This window comes from Strigops habroptila, chromosome Z, assembly GCF_004027225.2.
Source record: "Strigops habroptila isolate Jane chromosome Z, bStrHab1.2.pri, whole genome shotgun sequence".
In the NCBI taxonomy this organism is placed as follows: Eukaryota; Metazoa; Chordata; class Aves; order Psittaciformes; family Psittacidae; genus Strigops; species Strigops habroptila.
In genome coordinates this window covers 23,217,696-23,243,969 of record NC_044302.2, presented here as the reverse complement: position 1 = coordinate 23,243,969, position 26,274 = coordinate 23,217,696, and the positions used below count along the sequence as shown (strand labels likewise).

Here is a 26,274-nt window from a genome sequence, read left to right as displayed (position 1 = left end):
AAGTTCTCCCTTCCTTGCTGCTATTTGCTATTTTAACCCTTATTTGTGAGATCATAATCATGCCCATAACAAACCGGAGGATGACAACTTCAAGTGAAGAACAGCAATAGAAACAGATTAACTGAAGAACAACACTCCAAGGCTGATCCCTGCTGTATTTCTGCAGACTAAGTCAATGAAGAAGCTGTGCAGAACTGAAACAACACAGGGGAAGCCAGGACTGTGTGATTTTTTTGAGTGACCAAAAAAAGAAGTTAAGGGTTTTTCTTTTTTTTTTTTTTTTTTGTTGTTGTTGTTGTTATTGTTGTTGTTTTGAAGAAAACAGAAGCTGATCTGAGTGAACACATCTTTCTCCCTCTTGAGAGTTTCTTGGAAATGTCCAAGAACACAGCACACAATCTGGTATTTGCCACAAGCTCACTACTTTGGATCAGATATATTTGTTCATGTCTCTGATGCTCAGTTCTCCCTCAAAGAGAAATTAATTTACAAGGATAACCCCACATTAGCAGGTCTGTGTTAGTACACGTTTCTTCTGTGCATGCAATTTATGTGAGGCACGAGTACGCTCTGTCACCCTGAAGGATCTCCAATGCAAACCTCTTGCAGATGAGCATGTCACATACATTTTGTCTTTGACTAGTGGCTGGCCACCCTGTCCCTTCACCTGGCCCATGGATCAGCACCTTGAGGTCTTCTGGGCTGAAGGCTGCCCAGGCGGCTGTCTCCTATGGTCACCCCTAACCTTCGCATTAAACTTGTCCTGCTTCTCAGTCCTTTCAGCTTATTCCTCCTCCAACACCCTCCATACCCTCACATTTCTTTTACCTTCATCCACCCAGCCCCTTTCTTCTACCACCACTACTTTGAAGACGCATGAAACCACACTTCTGCTTCAGCCCCACTTCTGCACCCTGGGGAGGACAGCTCCTTGAGCATCCCTCCTCTGCAGAGGATGTCAGCGATGGTCCCAGCCTTCCGCCTTCCTGCAGGTGCAACCAAAGCTCCTTCTCATTCCAGGATCTACCAAAGTGTGGTTTTCAGCCTTCCCACACCACTCCATGATGTCCTATGTCTGCAACCCCACTTTCCTCTTCCACTGGGTACACGGGCATGTGTGACAGCACCACTGGCTTTTTTCACTCCCCAAAGCCCTAATCTGAAAAGACACTGAAGGAACAGCCATGCATAGACATCCCAGGCAGCTGGTGATGCACAAGTGGTGTGGGATGGGCCAGCAGCACAGCATAAAAAAAACCTGTCTTTGTGCACTGCTATTAGGTATTTCTGATGCATGTTACAAGAACACACACCAATCCCTGGAAAGGATGCCTTATTTCACACATGCTGCTCTAAGAAAGCCATAACCACACCGTATCCAGACTAGATAATCTCTTTACATCTTCCTGTGGCACATTGATGCACCACTCCCCACAGGCAGGGTGTGAATGTAACTTCCAGGTTACAAATGGGGAGCTGACCACTTGTAGTTTAGGAGGAAGCATCCAGCTGTGCCACAGGCTGGGTCACACACGGGGCTGGGGCAGGGGATGCACGTCCAAATGCCACAGCCAAAACTGGATTTTGGGGCTACCGCTCCTCACATAAACCCAGTCAGGTCCAGACCGAGCCCCTGCCTGCAAGACACTGGAGTCCAGCGCAGATGTTGAAACAGCACAGTTTGCTTCTCTTCTGGGGTCTGATGAACTGACTTAGGAGGAAGCGGGACCAAGTCTCGCCTTTTAAGGTAATGATCTGGAAGCACAACATCAACAAACCAGGAGCATAGCCCTTCAAGCTCGGGGGCTGACCTGTTTCAGTCAGAAGCATGTAACTATCAGGGTGCAGCACACCCCACTGGGGGCCAGGACGGTGGTAAGCCATGCTCATCCATGTCACCCTGCCACAGGGAGATGGAGTGATGTGCAGCCGCAGAGCCCTCCTGCAGGCAGCGCTGCCCATCTCACCAGCAACCACAGCAGCAGCACAGCCCCAAACCACGCAACCAGCTTCTGCAGACTGGAGGGCCTGGAAGCATTACACTGCCCAGCATGTCATGGAGGGAGAGCCCACAGCTGAGCAGTATTGCTGCAGGGCTCCAGAAGATGGAGGCATGAGAAATGAAGTCTTGGGGTGCCTCCCACTTTTGGTCCCAGTAGCTTGCTTGCAGACTGGAAGTGCACCTCCAGTAACTTCTCCCGTAGGTAAAAATAGTGGGGTTTTCAGGGATTTTCAAGCTGCTTCCTTCTTCCCATGCCCACATTCCTCTTCAGACCCACCAGCAGCCACACTGACCATTCATCTACCACCATGTACCTACCACCATCGCTGCTCCCAGCTGACTCCCCAACTCCTCAAACAGTCCTGGTGAAGAAGAAAGACCCTGTATCACACCTGCCTCTGGTCACAGCCGTCTGCAGCCCTCCTCACCTCCCATGTATGGGCTGGGGGGGCCACAGCACCCCCTGAAGAAGTAGCAAGCCTCTATGGTGCTGAGGTTCACAGCACACTGTGTTCACTCACGAGGGGCACAGCAGTGTCCACTCTTCCCACTCCTCCCAGGCCGAGTTTATCCTTCCAGACACCCTGTTCAGAGAGGAGGTGAAACCCCAGGCGCAGGCTGCGCTTGCGGAGCAGCCCCTCACCTCACAGCCCCACTAAGATCATCCTGCCGACCCTCCCCAGGAGCCTCTCCAGCCACTCGGACAAGCAGCAGAAGGGGTCTTAGATTTAGGTCCTCCACCGGTGAGTTGGCACTGCCACTGGCAAGGAGCAGCCTGGAATGGCCGGGCATGGCCAGGGGTCCCTCCCTGCACAGCACGAAGCCTGACCTGCTGCTGCTCGGTAGGTGAAAAAGCAATAGTCGGGTGTTCAGTACCCTAGAAATTACCTGAAAAATGACTGCCTGCGGTTGTACCACGCACTGTCTCATCAGCATGGAGCACCACTGCCATAGCATGGAGGAGAGAAAACACAGACACATGAAACGAGGAATATATAAAGGAGAGATCGAGAAGGACAAACCAAAAGGGGGGGCAAGGCGGGGTTTCGTGTGCTCCCCCTACCCCATCCTGCTCGGCTCAGGCGGACAGGACCTGGGTGCCTGGCAGGTAGCTGGGGCTGGGCCCCCCAGCAGGCATGGCACCCAGTGGGGAGCAACTGGGGTGGCGAGGACAGTGGTGGGCCCTGCACACCCATGGGCAGCAGCACACCTCCCCTCACAGGGTCCTTCCCTGCCAGCCTTCGCTGCAGAGCGCAAACAGAAAGGTTTCTGCGCTGGGTGAAGTTTCACATTCACCTCCACTGCAAAAGCCTTATTTCTAAATGTTACTCCCTGGGATGGGGAAGGTGATGGGCAGATGGAGCGAAAAGGGGTGCAGCAGTGTTTCAGTACCATTTTCAAACTATTAGCATAGTGTGTGAGGAGGCAGGATCTGCTGTCTCCTGCTCCATTACAGTGAAGTGGCGGACAGCCCATCACAGTCTTCACCCTGTGTTTTTCCTAGCAAAGATGCCTGAGCGTAGCACACTGAAAGGTCAACTCTACCCTACGCGTAAAGCCATTTTCTCTTTGAGATTTACCTCCAATTTTATCCCAAAGGGCCAGGCAAAGATGGACACACAGTGAGGAACAAGACTGCTCCTTGAAATAGCCTGGTTCTGGGTTGCCAGCATGGGAAAACTCAGGGAGGTCCCAGGGATAAGCCCTGTGGCATTGCTGCAACTCAGGCAGCATGAGGCAAATGCATCCCCCTCCGGCCCCATCCCTTTCGTGGGGCACAGACCCTGCAACCCTCTTGAGAGACTGCACCAAGCAAAGACAGAAAAGAGGTTCCTCCTGTGCATGGCAAGCAGCCATCGAGAGGAGCCAGCTGGCACCCACTGGGACCCTCATGTGTTGCTTCTTGCATCTGCTCAGTTTTCCAAATCACACCTGCAGAACGCTGAGCAGACTTGAAGAGACACCTCTTGCTCCCTCCTGCTGCTGGCAAGGCTGCCCTTGGGCCCAAGGCGCTGCCTGGGATGCAGCAGCAGCAGCGCAACAAGGGCTCAGACTACCAGAGCAATGTGCCAGCTTGGGGCTTCAGGACTTGGGTCTGCTTCTTCCCTGACCACATGTGCTGTTTTCGCCCCCAGTAGACAGGGTACACAGACTGCCTTCCTGCCAAAAACAATGCTCCTCCTCTTTTAAGCCAGGCATTAATCCGAGGTCTCGAAAAGACACAGTACTGTCCCCCAGGTTGACCACCAAAGGCCCTGCTCACCCCTCATAGCAGCACCAAGCCAGACCCCATAGCTAATACCTCCAAGTCATCACGTTGTACTACTTTAAAATTAATAAATAAAGGCAAAAGTCCACCAGGCAGGATGACCACAGAACCCTCCGCCTCAGCCTGACAAAGAGAAGAAATTTGCAACATTAGATATGGTTCAGAGAGCTTAATCCAAAGCAGCTCTAATTAATCTCCCCAGGCTTTCAGAAACCCAGCGCCACTCACAGCTGCACGGGCACTGGTGCTACTCTGCCTGAGATTTTACGTGAATGGAAAATCCATCCTAACACCCTCCTCCTCAGCTGCCTCGGATCCAGACGGGAAAGGCATCCGAAAACCCATACATCAAAACCTCACCGCTGCCACCTGACAGCCACCCCTCCATCTAGTAATTTACATGACATTCCCCGTGCTGCCCTGCGCAGCCATCGAAACCAATTCTGCTTTGAAGTAAAAGCTATTTACACAGCTAATTGGGCCAAACCCCAGCTTCTCTTTGTTTTCAGCACTGTTGGTCTCTTTGCTGTCTCACAGGGCATGGAAGTTTGATTTCAATAGTACAACCTTCTTTCCTCAGCTTACACGGAATATTTTTGAATTTCCCTTTCAAAAAAACATACATGTTTTTAAAAAATTAACAGCTGTGTTTCGTTTTAGCCCAAATCCAATTAGGACTGTGCACATCCCCAGAGATTCCTCCGAAGATAGTGGGAATTAGCTAGCTAGTGCACCCTACCATGAACACATCTACCCTCATACTTCAGAATAACTGACCTGTTTTTGACCCAATCTTCAGCTTATCTGCATGTGGGAAATGACATGCTACATTTTACATTTCCACAGTGCAATCCACAAGCAGACACAGTCATTCTCAGATTTTCTGAAGGGACCCCCCAATCCAATCTAAATGCCTAGAATTTACCTGTTGTTTTTGTTCTATACATATAAATAGCCGAATTTCCATTCGCTCTTTTTTACTCATTTTCATTTTGTTCTAATATCTGCATGTAAATGTCCGAAAATAGCATCTGTAATTGAAGATTATGAAGTATAGCCAGCTCCTGACAGGCTGCTAAGGAAGATGGATTATCCTCATTTTTCTGTAAATTTTGTCAATTTTGGAATTCATAAGCTATCAACACTGATCACAATGTGACCGCACAGCTGTGTCCAGGCGGCCGGCGTGGTGGCTGTGCGGCGCCCGAGGAGGACAGCTCTCCCCAACCACCCGGCCGGGGGCATGCACTGCAGGAATCCTCCCTGGCTGCTCCCAGCATCTACATCTACATCTGACTTCCCTTTTGCCCCCCCCAAAAACAAATTAAAAAATAAAAATAAAAATTGAAAGTACGCAAATTCTCTGGTGTGCCAATTCACATCACAAAGCGTAATTTATTGCATGGTTCTCCCTTTTTATTTATCCCTAAGTAGTAAACACGATTTCCATTCAGGGGGTTCGTTATGTTCCACTCCTACCAGACAATCACAGCACACTTGAGGCAATTGTTTAGCCTCTTCCTCTCAATTTTCCCATTACTGGGAGTAAGTACTGTTGGGACTCTTTAATAGCCCGACTGCAGCCCATATCAATAACAGATGAGGTTTAATCGTCCAACACAAAAATTATTTAGGCTCAGTAAGGACATTCAATGTCATTTGCATAATGGCATTTCTATCCTGAGCACCTAACCCATCGTGCATAAACAAGGCCCTGGGACCATAAATAATAATAAATCATGACATCCACGCTCCTCTTCCTGTAATAGGAGCCTCTCTTTGTAGAAATTATTTCAGCAGGAAATGGGCACTGTAATTTTAAAGACATGTGGCATTGCACAGGCCAGTAAATCACACCCGTGCACTCACACACACACACTCCAGCAAGGCTGTCCGTGGTGAACAACAAAACCCCACCAAACCGCAGCACAGAAAGCAGTCTGCTCTTGCTGCTGAAATCATCCTTTTTATTATTATCATTATTATTATTATTATTATTGTTTCTTAGTCAGAGCTAGCAGACTAAATGAAAGCAAGGTCTGAAGAGTGTGAATGGTGTCTGGGCATGCTTATGGGGGGACAATGGACCCATAAGTCTGTCAAAATCCACCTGGCTGTCCCTCCCACCCACAGCCCTTGAACCTCTTGAAGGTCCTTGAACCTTGAAGGTCTGGTGGGAAGCCAGTAGACACCTGCAGTCATGTTCTCCAACCACGCCTTGCAAGGCCATTTCCCAGTCACCTGGCTGGGGCAGAGGAAGCCAGTGGACTTCTCTTCCTCTGGTTTGTAAGCAGTCTCCATAGAAAATCATGCTAAGGAGGGCCCAAGGGAGATGATGTAGCTTTCTGGATTTGAGCCTCACCAGGCCACTAGCAAGCGCCTGGATGAACAGAGACAGCGAAACAGTGGTTAAGAGCCAACCTCTGCTTTTGCCAAGATTTGCAAGCTTCATCGTCACACATTTATCCTCAATAGCTCCTTCCTCTGACAGTATAAACACCACTCTGTTTCCTTCAGGAAATGGGATGAAAGGACAGCTCACCCCAGCTCCCACCTGCCCTCACCAGCACTGTCCACCCTGCAGGGGCTCTTCACCACCACTTCCATGCCAGAACCTCCCAGATAGGTTTACTGAGGAATGCAGAAATGGGATGACAAGTTTTGCAGGAGATTCCTCCTGGTGCCAGCGTTGCATGCCCATCCTGGCTGCTGCACCTCAGCCATCTACTCCCCAGCTTGGATCCCTTAACCAGAGTGTTTTGTGCAACCAAGATGTGCCAGGGAGGGCTTCGGGGGACGCAGAGGTGTGGAAACCCTGCTCTCCCTTTGCACGTGCCACAGGCACGCTTCGTATGGAGGGAAACCCTGGGCAGGGGACAATCTGGGGAATGTGTGATGCTTTCTTTGATGTGACATTTCCTAAGGATTAATGGACACTGAACCCACTCATCTCCTGGGGTAAATTTTGAGCTGTTTTTCCCCTTCACTAATTAGCTGAGTCCTGCTGACATCCAAATCCAACAGCAGCAGTTGCAGAACACGGAGGCTTTGGGACAAGGCACTGGAGCAGGGCAGGACAGCATCACATACCTCGGAAACACCCTGTCCACCCTGCCTGCCTGCAGTGCAGGGAACGGGCTCCTCAGCCCCAGGAACCATCCAGAAACATCACAAACTGTCTGCACACGGATATAGAAAAAGAAGCAGAAGAGAGGCAGGCTGACCAATAATTGTGGTACCTATAGGGTACCTATGGGCTGCTGGTTCCAGGTAAAGAGACTTTCTCTGTTGACACCCACAGCCTGACACCGCTGGAGGCTCTGCACTTCCTCGCTGTCATGAAAGGCTCCAGCCAGGGACCTTCTATAAGGAAAAATCATCAATAACAGGTTTCCTTGAAACATTTCAGTTTTTATCAAAACATTGGAAAGACAGGTTCAGCCAGGCACGCTGCAGTTGTAATCATCATCATTTTACTGCTAAAAAGTCAGCTGTGCTGGGGACAGCTGGGCACTGCGTGCGCAGTAAAACATCACAATGAGAAGAACAGCATCAGACAACAAGATGGGAACCCACTGATTGTATGACCCAAGCATAGAATCATAGGATCAACTAGGTTGGAAAAGAGCTTTAAGGTCACCAAGTCCAACCGTTCCACAGCACCGCCAAGGCCACCACTAAACCATGTCACTAAAGGCCTCATCAACGTGGTTTGTGAACACTTCCAGTGATGGTGGTTCCACCGCTGCCCTGGGAAGTCTCTCCCACCTTGGCATCTCTCCCACCTTGACAGCTGCCCCAGTTCTTACGACAGATGTGTGTTTAGGGTTATATTTTGACACTTTTCTCTCCAGTCACAAGAACCAGAGAGCAACCATTTGCCTGAACAAACACATAGCCATGGGTCTGTGCCTTGAACAGTAACTCCTGCTGGTGTGAAGACTCACAACTTGGCATCGCTGGAAAACCACTCATTGGGCACACAATCTTATGACAATTTCTTGTGTTCCTTAATTATACCTGCTACTTAGTCATGTGGTTTAATTATTTAGAGAGGCCCTCACATCTTGGTCAGCTCTGAGCCTGAAGGGGACTTCTGCAGCACTGGGCATAAGCAGAAGAAACCCCTGCCTCTCTGAGGTTGCCCTTATTCAAATATATTTTCAACGTGAGAGAAGCAGTGCTGAAACCATCCCCCTATGTGCTAAGCTGCTCCTTTCAGATTTAATTTTTTCTTTTCATTTCAGCAAATTGTGCTGCCACCAGATTTTTAAGCAGCCACTATTCATACGAGCAAAGAGGAATTTTGAAACTAGCCTTTTTTTCTGGAAGCATCTTAGCCCCACAATTGCTTTTTGTCGTCATAAAACCACTTCTGTAGGTTGTTTCACCCAATCCCTTCCTAAACAAATGGCAACCAAAAACTATGGCATTCTCCTGAAAATCCAGCATCTGTGCTGAGCACATTGCTGAGGCTCCTGGGTGCTTCATCCCAGACAGCTCTCCATCTCATCCTGCATACTGTGAGAACGGGGTGCTACTCTCCCAACCACATTTTTCACATTTTCTATTGCAACTGTATTGAAGTTTCCCTAAATCACATAAAAAGAAATGGAATGAATGGCAGACAGCTGGACATTAGGGTTGTTGGATAATCCCAGTTAAAAGGAAGTTCCAGAGCTCCCTCATAGCAAGGCCAGCAATGGAACCAGGCCAGATCACTCAGGGCTTTACCCAGCAGGCTCTTGAAAACCACAATGGACGGAGACGGAACAACTTCTGACACCAACCTCTTCCCTGCTCAACTGTCCTCAAAGGAAGAAGGGCTCCCTTGGACCCTGCAGAGCCTCTCCTGCATCAGCTCATGACCCTGTCTCTCGTATTCCCACCATGCACTGCCAGGAGAAGTCTGTCTTCTTCAAAGATGCCTTAGCACATCTAGATCTCCAGGTATTTACAACCTGCATAGGGAGCATCTCTGAGAAACCCATCTTTGTCCATTAAAGTGATGTACCAATTGAGAGAAAGCCTACAGAATCAGTGTAAACCAGCGGTTATTTCCAAGCAAAAGGGTAGAAATTGTATTTGAAACTATTCAAAGCCTGCAGGATCCAGACATTTACTGGGCACTAAGAAGAGAAATACTCTTTCATTCTTCAAATGCTGGTGCAAGTCCTTCCCCTCAAATATGCTGTGAGCAGGTCAGGTTTTAAACAAATCTATGGGCAAGTGTGTTTACTCACAGATTTATCTTTTCCTCTCTTGCAGGGCTAACACAGACATAAGGATGTCGATCAATTTTGCTATGACATAATCTTGGCCAACTAGCGCCACTACACAATGTTGTCTTTTTCTACAGAGAAAACCAGCTTGGGGACAATTCCAGATCTCTTTTCTCATGCAACTGAAGCATCACATACATACACACTGTAAAGTGCATGGATGAATTCCCTATTATTTTTCAAAGAGAAAAAGACTACATGAACAATTATAATTGTAGTCATCTTACTCATATATTACACTGTAATGTGATATTGAAAATCTGACGGGTGGCCAGTAAATCACTGCTCTCCTTCAGCTCTCGGGAATAGCCCACGGTTTTGAGTGGCTACTGTCCGTGACTTTTTCTGTAATGACAGGATGTCCATTAGCTGTCTGAAAACAAAGATGTGGGGTTTTATTTAAAACATGTTGATGTGATAGAATTGGCTTATCTCTCTAAACTGGAAAAAAAAAAATCTATTTATTCACAAAACACATGACGAACAAAGAGATACAAGTACTCAAAGCTCCCAAATTGCAAGGAAATGTGGACATATCTGGCAAGAGAGCAAGAGATGAAAGCTTTTCCTAAATTTCCTACCTCTGTACCACAGTTACAGAAGCTGTGGCAAGTCTTCTGGAAGTCACTGACTGCCTTTGCAGCACTCTGTTTCATGTCACTAAGCTCTGGGTCTAAAGCTGGTGTAAAGTGCTGAGATGAAATTCAGTGACACCCTCTCCGCATGAGCCTGTGCACAACCTGAGGAGCCTGCTCAGGGCTAAAAACATCAGCCACTGCATCCATACAGAGCAAAAAGACAAGGACAAAGAGCTCCAGACACAGCAAGGCTGGCCTGTCCTCTAACTCAGGAATTTGTATTTTTACGTATTATCACATCTGAGAGGAGTCAGGAGGAAAAAAGAGGGAGTTAAAAACCAGGAGTGTGCTGCAATTCCTGAAGGCATTGTCTCTTCTGTATTTTGAGATTCCCCTCTCTGCTGGGGCAAGGGGAGGAGGTGACAAACACTCCTCTGGGTGTGTGGAAATGGACCCATGGTCTGCCCAACCAGAGCCAGACATGATGCCCAGACAAAGCCACATGAGCAGGGGTACGAGCCCCAGCAAGCCGAACACAGAAGACTTGGAGGGAAGCAGCATCAGCATAAACCAAGGCCATCACTGGGGCTTCTCCAACAACCTAACAGGCACTGGGAGAGCTCTAGTCTTTCAAATACACCCTTGAAATCCCTAAGAGTCATGCACTGCTGCTCTCCCCCAGTTTGGTCTCATTGCGCTGATTTGGCCACACACTGCTGGGAGGAGAGGGAAGAAGCAGGCATGGCCCAGTGGCTCTGTTTTGTTTGCTTTTTGGTCCATTTCTTCAGGCTCTGACTCAGTGCAGGCTGTTGACACAGGGAGACCCAGAAGGAAAAGAAACAGCCTGTGGGTTTCCTTACACAACAAGTGCCTCCACGCTTTGCCAGCACAGTGGGGTCAGTGCAGTGAAAGCCCAGCTCTGTCCTCCAGCAGCAGCTGCTCTGTGGCAGGGCAGCACTGCCGGGGCTTTGCACACCGGGCCCTGCAGATCCCTGGAAACGCTCCCTGTTGCCTTCCGGAAAAGTTTGCAGGAGAAACCCTGACCTAGGGCTGCCTGCTGCTTCCAGATGAAGTGGTCCATGTGCTCCCGTGGGGAGGGACCGACAGGAAAGGCACAGAGCTCAGGCAGGGGTGCAGAGTATCCCCACTCTGCCTGGACAGGAGGGCAGGCATCCCTTGCATTATCCCACCTGGGTTTCTTGCCATCTCTTCTGCTCCCTCAAAGACCAGATATTTTAATTTCAGCCCCTGCTCAGATAGACCCCCAGGTGTCCATGCAAGCTGCAGGGTGCTCTTTGCAAAGATGATGCTGATGCAGGGAGATGTTAGCAGGATACATGGCTCCTGTCATGCTACTTCCCCAGAAAACTCCTCTCCACCACAGCCCCACTGTCACACACAATACCACGTGTCATACAACGGAGTCTGCTGTGACTGTCACCACCCGACATGACATGTCACAACAAGGCAGCACACACAGTCTTTAGGAGCTCATGCACAAAGAACCACTTGGAGGCAGAGCAGCAAGGATGCAAATGGGAGGCATTGCCCCAAGGAGCTGTGCTTTCTGCTGCTGTTCTAACAGAAAAGCCTCTCTACCCATAAAAGTTGATTTTCAGCAGGAAGAAACACCATGGCAAGCTTCTTTTCTCCTTCTTGACCCTAACAGAGATTAGAGCCAAAGAAGAAGGCACTGCATGTGCCCCCCCAGCCCCAGCAGCATGATGGAGGCTCAGAGAAGAGACTGTCCTGAGGAGGCTTCAGCCTCTCTGCAGCACCAGGGACAAGCCACTGCATACGGCTGCTTTATCTTGATCTGCAGTGCAAGTGAAACCGCTTTCTTCTCCACAGCCATTACTTGTCTTCTCCATCCAGACAACATGACCTTTGGGGACACTGCTCTTCCCTTGACACTGCACAACGCTTTTAGCCCTGTGCTGTCTCCTGCTACCACCGTAGTGCAAATAAGTGACAATCTCGGTGATGGTGAACAGGAACAGGAATCCTATACAAAGTCTTACGTGCTAAAGGCTCAGCTTCCAGAAGCCAATGGTAAGTCAGAGCTCTGAGCTCTCCAGAGCATGCAGGGGGTCCTGGCAGATGGAGAAGCTCTATCCAACACCTCTGCAGAATAACTTGCTATTTCACTGGGAGCTGATGGCTCCCTGTGAACCGGAGGCTGTGGTCAGCAGCATCATCTCAGGGCTCAAAGGACTTTGTGCACAGAGCAGCTCTTGATCCACCCCATGTAGGGAGATGGGGGTAAGTGCTAGCACCACCTCTAAAGAGCTGCTGCTCCTTCCCCGTCAAATGCCCTGTGTTACGTCTGAGCACTGGTCCTCTTCAGTCTTTCTTATACCTCTTTAAATTTTACTTAACAAGAAAAAAATATCACCAGCATAAGATGTCCTTCTGAGTAGCCTCTGACTCCCTCACAGGAGACTCTCACAGTCTCTGCCAGTTTTGAACACCAGCTGGCAGAGATGGGCAGCACGAGGAGCAAGTCCTTCTCAAGGCACACACGCCTGTTCCCTGGGAGGCCACCAGCCCGTTCCTACACCACCCAAGCACCCTGCCATGGCTTATCTTGCTGATCATCAGAAAAATCCTGCACTCAGGAATCAACAGAACAACGGCAGCAAAAGGCCAGCGCTGCATCCCACTAAGTGGCAAGAGCACAGCAGGGTCACCCCGGATGGGGATAGTGTCAAAACCGCCTCAAGCCCCCAGCTGGCACCCACACCCCACCCCCACTCTGCGAAGCATGCAGTGAAAGCAGAGGTGCAGGTGGCCACACCATGGCTGCCCTCACCCAGGTTGCTGTCCCAGAGGGGATGCATTCCCTTCCAGCAGTGTGGGAAGGAGGGATCTCTGCACAGCCTAACTCCCCACAGCTCCTGCGCAGAGCGGGGGTCACGGGCACCCCTGCTCCCAGCTGCCGTCCCTGCACCACCCTGCCTGCCCAGACCCTGTGCCCTTTCCATTTGGTAGAGGTATTGATCTGCTGGCAGCAATGGGCTGGATAATTAGCCAGGAATTAGGGTTTCTATTACAGCCAGGAGGCTGCCCCAGCTGATTTATCACCTGAATAATTTACTGTGATTGAAAGGAAATTAAAATGAACTCCATTTGACAACTGTGTGCTTTTATGGGCTTTAGTGAAGACTCAAAAGCCAAATTAATAGCCTGGTGTTGTTTAATAGTCTACTGAGAGTAAATATGGGAAGGTTTTTCCTCTCCTGATGTGCTCTTTTAGGCTGGATTTTAGAGTTGGATTTTTTTTCCATCCCACCAATAAAGCCACAGACTGGGCTAGAGGATGTTTCAGCTGGAAGAAGCGCAGCTCTAAAAACCACAGGAACACCCTTGCTCTCTGCTCCTCTCTGCACTGCTGACGCTTGCCTTTCCCTGCCTACTTCTGCAGGCAGAGGGGCTCCCAGCGCCAGAGCAAGGGTGGTCGTGCAGGCAGCCAGGCAGGAAGACCTGCCTCTCCTGGGCTCAGCACCCTGATCGCCACATCCACCCCCCGCCACCCCAGTGGGTATGTGGGTGCATTTGGCACAGCCTGGGGTGCTGAGCCCAAGTCTGCCTGCCGGACTCCCGCCTGCATTCAAGGAGCTGTCTGCAGAGCTGGCAGGTTGATGATGAACTCCACTTTGCCTCTTCCTTTTCTTGCTTATCTTTCTCAATTTTAGCGTTTGTGTCCATTTGCCAAGCCATACGTTGTTGTTTTGTTTTCCTTTTCACCTTGCTCTTCTTTTACCTGTCACACAAACCATGGGTAAGAACTTGCATTTACATGCTTAAATCACTTCTTCAGGTGGCAGATCAAGACTCTGGACGTTCAAATATGGCCATGAGTCTGTTCCATAATTTTGTTACTGGATAACATAAAGTTTTGGGTAAACACAAGCAAATATCTGCTCTGCATCTCTCATTTCAAGTGTCAGATTATTTTAAGATGCTCAGTAGCCTTTGTCCACCCAAAGGTTGTGCTCTTCAGGAATAAACGTATTATCCACACTCCAGCAACCAGGACCAATCATATGGTCCTGCAGTTTATTCCTTCCTTCTGTTTCTCCAGTAACTATATTTTTAGAGTATTCTTTGCACATTTAAAACAGACAGATGGGTCACACTTTCTGGCTTTAACTAGGACTTTCCCTGTTATTCCCGAAGATCAAACCCCAATATTGTAAGGAGGACTGTGCACTTCTGAGCTCTCAGGAGAAGCACTCCTGCAAACACACCATCCAACACAGCTCCTTACAGTGAAAAAACAACATTTCTCTTTCAAAGCTAGAGCATACTTGGACAGGAAGTGAAACCTGTAGACTTTCAAAAAGTATTTAAGCCCCTCTCTCAGTCAGTTCAGAGAAGACCTTCACTGTAACTATCTCTGAAACTGAGGACAATCAGGTTTCAACTTTGTGCAATTTTTCCGATTTATTAGAAATTTGAGGGATTTGTTAGCTATCCAAATTTCACCTGCCTATGCTTCAGATTCAGACTTATCTGCACTGCATGCCAAGAATACATACACTACGATATGTTTGCCAGTTTACTGGTTTCTATCTCAGCCCAGAATATTGACATTTTATCCAGAAATTAATCCAAGAACAGATATTCAGTTTAGTTCTAGCTAAAAGCAATGGGACAGCATGAGCAAGGGCCTGGGAATGATCTGCTATTAGCGGCAAGCAGTTCTCTTCTAAGTCAGTGACCTACATAGTGTTGAATCTGGTCACATTATGTTATGGCCCTGATCTAAAGTCTACTGAAGTCAATAGAAATATTCCTCTTGGCTTCAATGAGTATTCGATTGGGCCCATGTGTGAAGCTGAAAATACAAGAGAATCCATTTCTGTTGTGGACAGAAATCCAGCATACATAATTCTTTTCTTTATTCTGGGGAAATTAATGTACTGCTTCTCCTGTTGAGCTGATCCTGCTGTAGATCCTTCAACCCAGAGTCTTCCCCTTAGAGGTATTAATCCCACTCTCTCACAGCCACAAAAAGCACGTTGGTCTGGAAGCCCCACGCTTCACCCCTGCCCGCTTTCATGGGGCTTTCCTGCACCTATCCACACTCCCAGGCCTGAAGTCCCCCGGGGCACAGCTGTTTCCTGGATCTCAATCCTCAGGAACATCTGTCCGTGCTTTAGCTGGTGAAAGCATTTGAGACCACAGTTCACACGGCCAATGCTATGGGCTGGGCCTGCCCAGGACAGCTTCCCCAGGGAGCTCCATCCTCCATCCTTCTGGCTGGATTGCGGGAAGCCACCAAAGGACAATCAGCCTCAGCCATGCAAACCCTTGGTTTGCTGGGTTCAGCCAGCACATCCAGTTCCTCCAGCTGGATTCTCCTAATGGACTATGCACTGGAAAATCAGCCCACTCAATGTAGCAGCTCTGTGCATAGGAAGGGCACAGGATGAGTGCCAGTTCTAGATAAAATCTGAATTGTTGGTGCAGTGATCACGAACAGCCTATGACAGGGGCCAGGCTGGAGTACCTTGTCTGCCACGGACGTAGCCATACAGCACAATGCCAGGGCTGGCTCCTTGTGTCAGTACAGCTTTGCTCTGAGGGAAGCCTGGATGTGGAATGTGCTAGCTGTAGCACATTTGTGCTAGCACTAACAGCCCTTCATGTGGGTAGGGGGACTGCATGGGAGCCGACACACCAGGGAGCAGCAGGATCCATCTACACACAGCCCAAGCAGCATGGAGAGGAGAACGGAAACTCCTGGCAGCCCAGGAGGCAGACGCTGTGAAGGCTTTCCTTCTGCAAGACCTGAGGATTATGTGACATTGAAGACATGGACTTTGTCCCAGCTGATGAAAGAACTGCACAGTGCTGGTGGCCACGAGCCATGAGCAGAGCAGTGGTACAACAGTGGTGGTGTAAACACACCGCTATGTGCGTTTCCAAATCTATGCCTGCAAATCTGTGAAATCAGTTTTCCATGAACATTTGCAGCCAGTGCAAATCAATCATGGGCTGTTTGCAAAAAAATGAGCACAAAAGCGCACAAATGTGAGGGAAAGGCATTTGTTTTACGCAAGAATTCATGTTTATAGCAGAGTTCTTTCAGGGAAAAGCAGGCCGGGGTGCTTCTAGAGTACTGACTTTATGGCTTCGTTACTCGCCCAGAACATATAGACACGAGAGAGCTTCACTCCATCTGCGCGGCCAGCCCCCAGGCTCCCCAGCTCCCAGCTGCAGGACTTCACCTGCCATCCCATGTTTCTTGTGCTTTACAAGCACGGGTATCACACATCCGTGCTGCAGAGTACACACCCATGCCTGCACAGCTGCACCGCTGGGTTCTAGGTTGCAAAATGAGGCACTTAATAGGAGATGCCTCACTTCTGGCCCCCAACACACACAGTCATAGAATCATACAATGTCAAACTGATTTGGGTTGGGAGAGACCCTAAAGCTTATCCAGTTCCAACCCCCTGCCACAGGCAGGGACACCTTCCAGTAGACCAAGTTGCTCCAAGCCCCATCCAGCCTGGCCTTGAACACTGCCACGGATGGGGCAGCCACAGCTTCTTTGAGCAACATCTGAGCCTTCTTTGAGTGCCAGCACCTCAGCACCCTCACAGGGAACAACTTCTTCCCAAGATCTAATCTAAACCTCCCCTGTTTCAGCTTGAAGCCATTCCCCCTTGTCCTGTCCCTACAGGCCCTTGCCAAAAGCCCCTCTCCAGGTTTCTTATCGCCCCTTTAGGCACTGGAAGCTGCTCTAAAGGCTCCCTGGAGCATTCTCTTCTCTAGATACTTAACTACACAAACCCATGGTGGGATCCCTGCCTCATCCAGTGCATGCAATGGGCACTGTTTCTGAACAAAAGACTGTCTGATATTTAATTTTCTGTCACTGTCCAGTGGTTGCCTTCTCCCTCATTTCGTACGACCCCTTCCCTGAAGACAAGTATTCATTCCCTGTAGGTCCTTCTATAGAAGACACAGCTTACAGTAGATGTGAAAACTCAGACGATGCTTGCCAAGAGCACAACACATTTTGAGGTGCGAAAGAACTCATGAGTCTCCATTTAATGCACGTGAACTGAGGGAAACATTAAAAATGGAAAAGTAAAAGCAATAGATTGGAAGCACTTAAAGTAAAAGGTTTGGCAGTCCCACACAACCCACCAAACTTGTCTACCTATATGAAAGTCAATGTGCACTTTCCAACAGCACACTTTCCAAGCCCAAACTTTGCCCAGAAAAGGCATCAGGAGCACTTTGGGGCCAGCCTTCAGCCAGGGGCCAAGCGTGCTGAGGCTGCAAATGCTTTGCTATGCAGGAGGGACCTGTCCCCCCATGCCACAACCCACCATTGCCAAGGGACTGTTCCTAGCACACAAGCGAGGAAGACTTAGAAAAGAGACACCAAACAGGGAGAAAAAGGAACTTCCTTGTCTAGAGAATGGCAATTCTTCCAATAAAATACCTGGAGCCCTCCTCCAGTGAACAGCACATGGACATCAAGTTTTTGTGCCCAAATAAAACTAATGATAATTCAGCTGGCTACTACTGGACCAAATTTCTAAGAAAGCAGATAAGCAGTAGGTCAGCAGCTCCTACTAGACTTCTAGCCACATCTCATCTTTATGGGGAGGAGCATCTTTTTCTTGTTTTCCTCTACAGAACTAGCTCAGGACTCCATACTTCCACTGCTGACTTAGCTCCTAAAGCACCACTTCTGGGTTCAGCAGCACTCTGGAAGTCTCAGTTTACTACACCAATCTATGGCAGGGACACAACTTTTCCAAATCACACCATTAATGTTCTCAGTGTTTTCTTTCTCGTTGATTTCTTTGGGCTTAATAATTGATCCAGACAGCTTCTCCACTGTGGTTAAGTATTGCGACAGCTTTTCTTGACTCACCAAAAAGGTAAAACATGACTGCTTCAGGTAAGGTGTGGAGTTCATACCACACGCTTGTGAACCAGAGGCGGTTCACGCAGAACACATACGTTCGTGTTGAAAGCTTTACATGGCACCAAAAAGCAGAAGCCAACCCCAAACGGCCTTGAGCCCTTAACCAGGCAAGGCAGTTCTACTCAACACCTTTAACAGATCATAGTATCACATTTCTCAGCATCTGACTTCCCAGAGCATACAGAGAGTACCCTGTTAATCAAATTAATAGCTGCGTATCTCCAATCTTAATAATCTGGCTGCAGAGCCATTCTAGTCACAGCTTCTTACATGGACACAGGGAGCTCCCTGCTCCACCAACAGCTGAATATGTCAGATTTGACAATCGAGATAATATTTCAGCAACACTCTCATTCAGTTCTCCCATTCTTCCTATTAAACCATTAAAAGTTTGTCTGCATAAATGTTCACTCACTGATGGACTGAGCTACAGTCCTGCATGACTCAGAGACTTCATAGAAACGAATAAACAATCCTTTTCTATCACTGCTCTCTTTGTAAGGAATTTTTTCGCATGTAAAGGTTCCACGGGGACAGATCTAACACCACACAACTTCCAAGTGACCAGCACTAAAAAGGTCGCTACAAGAGTGAGTGCAGTACCAGTCCTCTCCAGTACCACCCGCGTTCGGATGGGATATCCACCATCTAGTGGTACATGGAGGCCATTTCACCTTCCGGAGACACCGCGTGTTTGGCTTTCCTAACCGAAAAAACCCAAATTGACCTCAGCAACTCCCCTATCTTTTTCCATCTTGAGTTCAGTTCTGCAGAGTTTCTTAGCAAATATAAACGAGGGAAACCACAAAACCAGCAGAAGCTGGTGAAAAGCAAATGGCTCTATGAATGAAATGACAAATGTGAGCTTAAAGGCATGAGGAATTTCTATTCTACCATACAACTTTCAGCATAAGTAATTTTTTTTTTTTTTTTAATTGGTATCAATACCTATTCCTTAACTGAAGCTATGATGGTAGCTGGCTGTCATGAGATAATCTCCAGTGACCCTCAAATGTACAGGCTCCTCCAAGGGAAATCAGTGTTTGCAGTTTAGGAAGTCCATCCACCTTGCTAAAAAGCAGGTCTAATATTAACACTGAAGATTAATGACCAGATACCTCATTAAGTAGCCAGCTAGACCTATACTAGTGCTGACAGCAATATATTCATTTCTTCCTCCTTCTCAGCAACTAAATTAAAGGCTTCTGCCCAAGAAGAACACAGACAGACATAGCTCATCGGGTTTTGTATGTGCTTCTGTACTGCGCCTGCAAAAATGGAACTTTCCCAAAAAATTAGTGCCAAGTCCTTCTCAAACACACTGCTAATCTGTAAGTGCAACTAATTTACCTTCACATACTAATTGGGTGTTTCTCTCAGCAAATGGCCAATTACATGCATAATAAGCCATTTCTGGATACAAAAATCTAATTTGTGTGCACAATCATGTTAACTATGAACCAAAATTAGACACTGGGTTTTGCATGTCTTTTCCTCGTTACCTGCAGAGCCTGCTTTTGATTTAACAAAAGCATCAGAAGATGTGATATTCTTTAAAGACTCACTTAATTTAACTGGTCCAGATCAGGTGTAATTTCATATCTAAACACTTGCTAATGTTTACACAAATGTTTTCTTTCATTTTTTAAAACTCAGTATTTATGTCTAATGTGCAGTCAGCTGAAAAGAGCTTAGCTGAGAAGAGCTTGACACGACACATGTTTATGCATGTTCTTCTACTGACACTCTTGAAACACATTTGGTGATGTCTACCAAACAGACCTCTGCCAGGAAAAAGTGTACCTGGAAAATTCTGAACATTTGCAGTAGTACCTGCTCTGGTTTGATGGGCTCAGTTGTTGTGAAAATGTCAGAATAATGTTGCCTCTCAAAGACTCGATCCAACACTTCTAGCTGCTGCTGGGTGAAAAGGTCTCCTCGCATCTGTTTCCGAAGAAAATCTCTGCCTGGGAGAGAATGGCCATTTGGTACTGGAGATTCCTGAATACCTTTCAAAGAGGAGAGAGAAAGAGAGTAAGTAGTCATCACAATGGTGAGACCTACATATAAGTGTCTAATTTTATGCCTTGAATAGATGTGGGTACCAGTATGGTGACACCATGAAGACTCTTTTGAGAGGAGGTTACAAGCAAGATACACTAACCTCCATTACAGCCAACCCTCAACACAATTTACCATTAACGATTTCACACATGATTTAAAGGCAGGTCAAAAGTAGGACAATGGTCACATCCTTGCTTGCAGGACTTTTACTGCACCACCTGAGAACATGTTTGGTTTGTGGTCTGGATACCGGAGGACAGAGGAGAATCAAGCACACCACCTGTGCTACGGTCACAGTCAACTTGAGTCAGCTCCAGCAGATCTATTTTGCCCAGTCACGCAAAACTCTTCACCCCTTCCTGCAGTACCAGCAAGTCTTGCTCCGCTCCATCCTGTGCCGAGCGTTGAGCTATGATGTGCCCCTTGTCAGGAACCAGTAACTCTCCACCCAGCACCACCTCCCACCGTACTGAGATAAGATGTCCTGGGGCTGAGTTACCACTGTGACACCCTCAGCAAGGCCTGATGCAATGTACTCTCTTGGCATTGCAGTTTCACTTTGTATTCCTTAAACTTATCAGTATGATGAAAGCCTGGGCTCCACAGCATGTTTATGTCTCTCTCCCCTTTGGCAGAGATTTTTAGCAGAAGTCATAAGTGACTGCCCATGGCTGAAAAGCCATGAGACAGGTTTGAAAAATGTTTAGATTGGCAGTTCAAAAAGACTCCTGCAATACAGGGGCTTGTTTCAATTTGCTTTTTGCAGATTCACAGTGGTTTTCTAGTCTTCCTTCACCTGTCAGTGCTAGAAATGTATATTTTATGCACTGAAAGCTGAGGTCTGCAGTATTCCCAGGACTCCAGGAGGTGGAACTCCAAGAACAACAGTAAATATCAGATTCCTTCTCCAGATGGCAACACCGCACTAGACAGAGGGGGGAAACATTTTAAAAATAGAATCTTGCTGCCAAGATAGTTCTGAGGAGCAGAATTCAGGACTTTTCTGGTAGATTCTGCATCAAGATTTTTGACAGCAAGTATGAGGAGATCTGTGCAAAGACACCCTGCTGCTGTAGACACCAGTTTTATCTGCAGACGTGTGCGTAACACAGGTGGTGCCCAGTGGACAAGACTTTTCACAAAGGACTATTGATTTGAGATCATCCTTCAGCACAGCTGGATTTTGCAGAAAACAGTGTGTATCCAGAAAACCACGCTGCTTTAAGGTAGAGCTCTCAAACTGGGGAACACCACATGAAGTATTTTCTCAACCTAGCTCAGTCTCTGTAACAAACTGTTTACAGTGAACAGGCATTTGATGTTAGCAGTTAATCCTGGAAACTTCCTCCTAAACTGTAGTTCAGCAATTTAGGCAACAACAGCTTTGTTTTTACCTGTTTACACAAAGTCATGCAACTTAAATGAAGAATAGACAGTGTTGGCTTTTATGAAGTACAAGGATCAGTTTCTTCCACACAGGGAAAAAACCTCTGAACCTGTCCTCTAAATACAAAGTCTAAGCATGTGTAAAGAGCTGTGAAAAAATGCAAAGGGATATAGGAAAGCAGTGTATCTTTAAATATATATATATTTTTTTTTTTTTACTACTCTAGATCAAATAATGTCTAATAGAGCTGGTATGGGTTTGATCAACCATAGCTTATAAGATTAAAATTCTGGTTGCTAGCTGCATGGTAGCAAAGGGCCAGGGAGACCCTACCTCTGGAGCATGGAAACACTGGCTTTAAATTTCAGGTTAAACTAATGTTATTCACAATTTGGCATCAAAGTAAAAGCTTTATGCAGTTTTGGTCTAGAGGGGGTGATGAAAAGGAGTGAAATAATCCAAGACGTGGCATGACCTGGAAAATGTTCTTGGCAATGCCAGCACAGTTTGTGCATTGTTTATACACCCAGACATCAGGTGTATAATGAGACCCCATCATATTTAAATCAGAGCAGCTGACCAGCATTTCACCAGCAGCATGTTCATTACGGAGCACAGCTCTGGATTTCTGGGGGTGAATGTCTTGGAGAAGGGAAGCCAGATGAAAGCAAAGCATGGTGCAGCAGCCTTGGCCAGAGACAGGCCCCGGGGCCAGGTGGGCAGCAGAGTTGTCCTGGGAGGTTGGCTCCTGCCCCAGATCCAGGAGCACGATGTCCAGAGGGGCTCGAGACGGGCCCGTATGGAGACACCATCAACTACCCGTTGCACCAGGTTGGCCACATCCATCCCTCATTGCCCTCCTTCCAACGGGAGGCGAGGCAGGGGACCACCCTGCACGCCTGCCACCAAACATCCCAAAAAATACAAGGAAGAGGAAGAGCTCGCTCTCTGCAAGGGAAATCCAGACAAACATTGTCCCAGAGAAACCTGGGAGGGAGCCCATGGATGAAATGCCTTGCTGCACAGTGCTGGGCAATATGGTGGGGGATGAAAACACACTGAGATGGTGGTGGGGCTCCAGAGGGACTTGGTCTCAAGGCCAGCATTTGGTACGGTGCCGGAAGCACTCCCTGCACAGGCAGCCATAGAGGGCTGCCCCCCTAACCATCTGCACAGCTCAGTTTGCTGTGGCTGCCACTTGCCATCCTGAGCACCTGAGATAGGATCAGCCTCTGAGACACGCTTCCCTGCGCTGCTGGGCTGCACGAAGAGGAAGGAACAATACATGCAGAGCTGCTGCCAGGGAGGGAGCTGGGAGAAATGGGGTAGGCTGGGACCATGCTATGGCTGTCACTGCCCAGAAGATCCAGCACCTGTGTGAGAGGAGTCTGGGAACCACCCAAACATCACTAGCCCTCATTACCCCTCCCTCTCCGCATCCTGTGAATGAAGGAACAGCTTGTTCTTTCGCAGTGTTTCCCAAACTCAAGCTAATTGCAAGGAAGTGCTGGATTTTGCTGCACAAGTAGAAGACTCATTATACACTGTTCATGACATCTGAAAGTTCGTAAAGGTCTTCGGGATGCATTTGGCTGTTAGACATTATATAAATGTGAGATAATTACCATTAGCATTATGCATTGTTTAAATACACTACAATATCTTCGATAATTAAAAAACTGTTGGCAGGTTTGAAACAGTTTGTTTTATAAATATGCTCCAGGGAGTGGTAAAAACATTTTTCATATAATCAATGCATCCACCTAGGAGGGTTATGTTTTGTTGACAGTAGCACTACATGTGTACCTACCTGCTCTGCAAAACAATTAGTTCCCAGTCCAGTGGCATCTTTCTAGAAATGCTAATGAAGAGCACAGATAAAATCCTTAATGTAAAAGAGGACATTCTTTTCAGACAAGTGTTTCATCCCTCATCTCTAGCAGATCACACAGGCGGGAAAAGATGGTGCTGCTAGACCACAACTTTCTGAACTACCTGGGATGCAGAGCTCTTCCCTCCCAGCACAAGGCCAGAAATGCCATCCTGCCTGGGGATACCCGTCAGCCCCTGCACCCAGACCTGCCCTCATGCCCTGGGGAGAGCCCCTGCCTCTGGCTCTGCCAGCACTAAGCCCCAGCACATGCTGGACCTGCTCTGGTGCCTCCCACCAGCGTGATCCCAGTCCCTCCCAGGCACACAGCCCCGCTCTGGGCACTGGCTCAGCTCCTCTTCGGTGTGCACATCTCTGCATGTGCAGCTGGAGGACTTGCTGTGTCAGGTACAACCTCTGCATGGGGCAGAGCCCCAGTGACACAGAACAGGTGCACCTCTGAGAAGAGGTACCATGCACAGTCTTGCTGACAAAAGGCTGCCTAAATGGTGTGGGTATCATCCAGAAATACTATGTCAATTAAGAGCAAGTTTTTTCTGAGGACCTAATCAAATGGCAAGACCAGTTTAAAGAAGTTGATAAACTCTGATCTCTTTTTTTCAGCATACTCTTACATTAAATACTTGTCCATGACATGTTTTCTGAAACAGCAGGAGAATATTTGAAATTGCTAAATATGCCTAAACCAGATGTTTAGTGGTACCCCGTAAATCACTTGATTTAAAACAGTGTTTTGCTTATACATTTCAGAGACTATAGGCCAAAATAAGGAGAGCAAGTGATCCTAGACCTTATCTTCACAAAACACTAGAGCATGTTTAAAAGCCCTAGAGCTTAGTATTAAAAAAAGGCAAAATACAGACATACCTGCTAAAAACACAGAAATAAAGAAAAATATCAGTTCCACCTTGTCTTTTTTATTCGGGACAACATCACAACCTGACTCCTGCATTATTAAGAGTCACTGTGAAATAGCATGGGATAGACCCTGGCCTGGTCTGAGTGAGTGCAGATCCTCTTGAAAATCTAGCCAGGTGACAGCAGCTGAGAAACAGGTCCCATCCACAAATTCAGCTGGAATATTTCCAGTGTTATTAACAGTAATGATGTATCACAAACTGCACACCTCCATAGTACATCTGTCTTATGCAGTGTTCTTCTGAAGAAAAAGAGAATCTTCTGGTTTCAGATTTTCAGATTCGTTTCTTTCTTTAAATAATGTGGCTTTACAGGGTAAATCAAGGAAGTAAATAACTACCACCATGAACAGCCCATATTCATAAAGGACATGGTTTCTGTCCCTAATTTGTTCTGTCCAACATCATTACCTGGTATCATACCTAATTACTCCACCTTATAGGGAAATGCAGGCTAATTAGGAAGGATGTTATTCACACATTTAAAACATTATGCAGCAAATGAAATATTACCAGGGGCAAAAAGGTGATTTGTTTCCTTGTAGCATGCCTGTAAATTAGTCCAGAGAAGATAAAGATTTTGTTTAATTACTACTTGGAAGGCTTTGTTTAAAACATAAACTTAATTTTCATGCCACCTTCTTGGGACTGTGTACATTTGGCAGAGAGCAGTCTCATGCTCTTCCCAGTAAAGTGTTAATTTCAGGGCCACATGTGCAGTGAAAGATCTTTGCATTTACATGATTTGAGCTTTATAAGCACTGTTAGTTATTTTTTCAAAGGACAGTATCACAAAAAAGAAGCTTTATATTTAGAAGTTTATAAAGCTGATCATTGTGTAAATATTTTCTAGAGAAATCATTATATTTCACAAAGACAGGTATGGGATCAGAGTGAGAGGGGGGGGGGAGGGAAGAGAAATCATCACAGATCCAAAAATACTTTTCATTTGGAGAAGATATCAGGCCATTTTGATGGCACCGATAGAGTCTCTGCTCTGTCTCCATTACCCACTGAAGGCAGCCGGAGTCAGGAGCCGACTACACTAGATTATATTCCCTATAAGATGGTCACCAATATATATATATGATCTTCAACCTCTATTGATTGACCAATTTCACAAGCAAAGACTGGTGAAATGAAGCTGAAATGAACATCATGCTTTAACTCATTGAACCCATCAGGCCTGAGTTAATCTCACTGCCCACTGTCTCTGATAGAATTCAATTGATCAATCATGTTTTGCTTATAGTACCATTTCAGTGGCTTATTGCTTCTTCATTTCAAGGCTTGACCTGTTAGATATACTTGTACCAGCCCTGCTCCTCCTGGAGACACAGACACCAGCATCTGCCAACAGCAGCGCATTTTCCTGCCTCCGCACTTGGAGAAACTCAGGAAGTCACTGAGTACTCCCACCTTTGCATTCTGGTTTTACATGTATTTTACCGTTTTCGCAGTTGGGATGGGTGTAAGGACATGAGGAGTCCCAGCAGACAGAGGCGCATGCTCTCTCTTTGGTCCCACCCCACGCTGTCCCCCACTGGGACAAGCATGGAAAATACTGGGTATGTGGCACACCTGCGCTCCAGCCCTGGGGTACAGCACAAGCTGCAAACTGGCCTCTGTGCACGCTGTCAATAAGTACACACACTGCCCCAGGGGACAGCCCCAGCCGGACACTGCCCAGCACATCTGCAGACGCCACAGGAGCAGGGCTGGCCAGCAGTCACCATGCACTGGATGGCCAGGGCTCTTCAGTGATGTCCCACCTCCTGTTTAATTCAATGCATGGCCACCCCGCTTACCCCCGGCCTGGCCACCCTCCTGCCCTTTGCTTCTGCACAGTCCCCCAAGGGACCATCCAGCCAACAGCTGTTTGGACTCTGTGGCCACCCTGGTCCCAGCATTGTCCGTGAACCAGGCT

The 26,274-nt window shown here is 47.5% G+C and overlaps 1 protein-coding gene across 3 annotated transcripts in view; it reads right to left on the bottom strand.

Moving 5' to 3' along the window:
• The window catches only part of PAX5 (paired box 5), a 137,323-nt gene that overhangs the window by 65,971 nt on the left and 45,078 nt on the right, over window positions 1-26,274 (bottom strand). For 2 of the 3 annotated variants that reach the window (XM_030512666.1, XM_030512667.1), the window contains exon 6: window positions 19,922-20,097. In XM_030512666.1, coding sequence (XP_030368526.1) covers window positions 19,922-20,097 — 176 coding nt within the window. Of the gene's footprint in view, window positions 1-2,890; window positions 2,948-19,921; window positions 20,098-26,274 lie in introns of all 3 variants that reach the window. The other variant, XM_030512665.1, reaches the window with a different exon arrangement.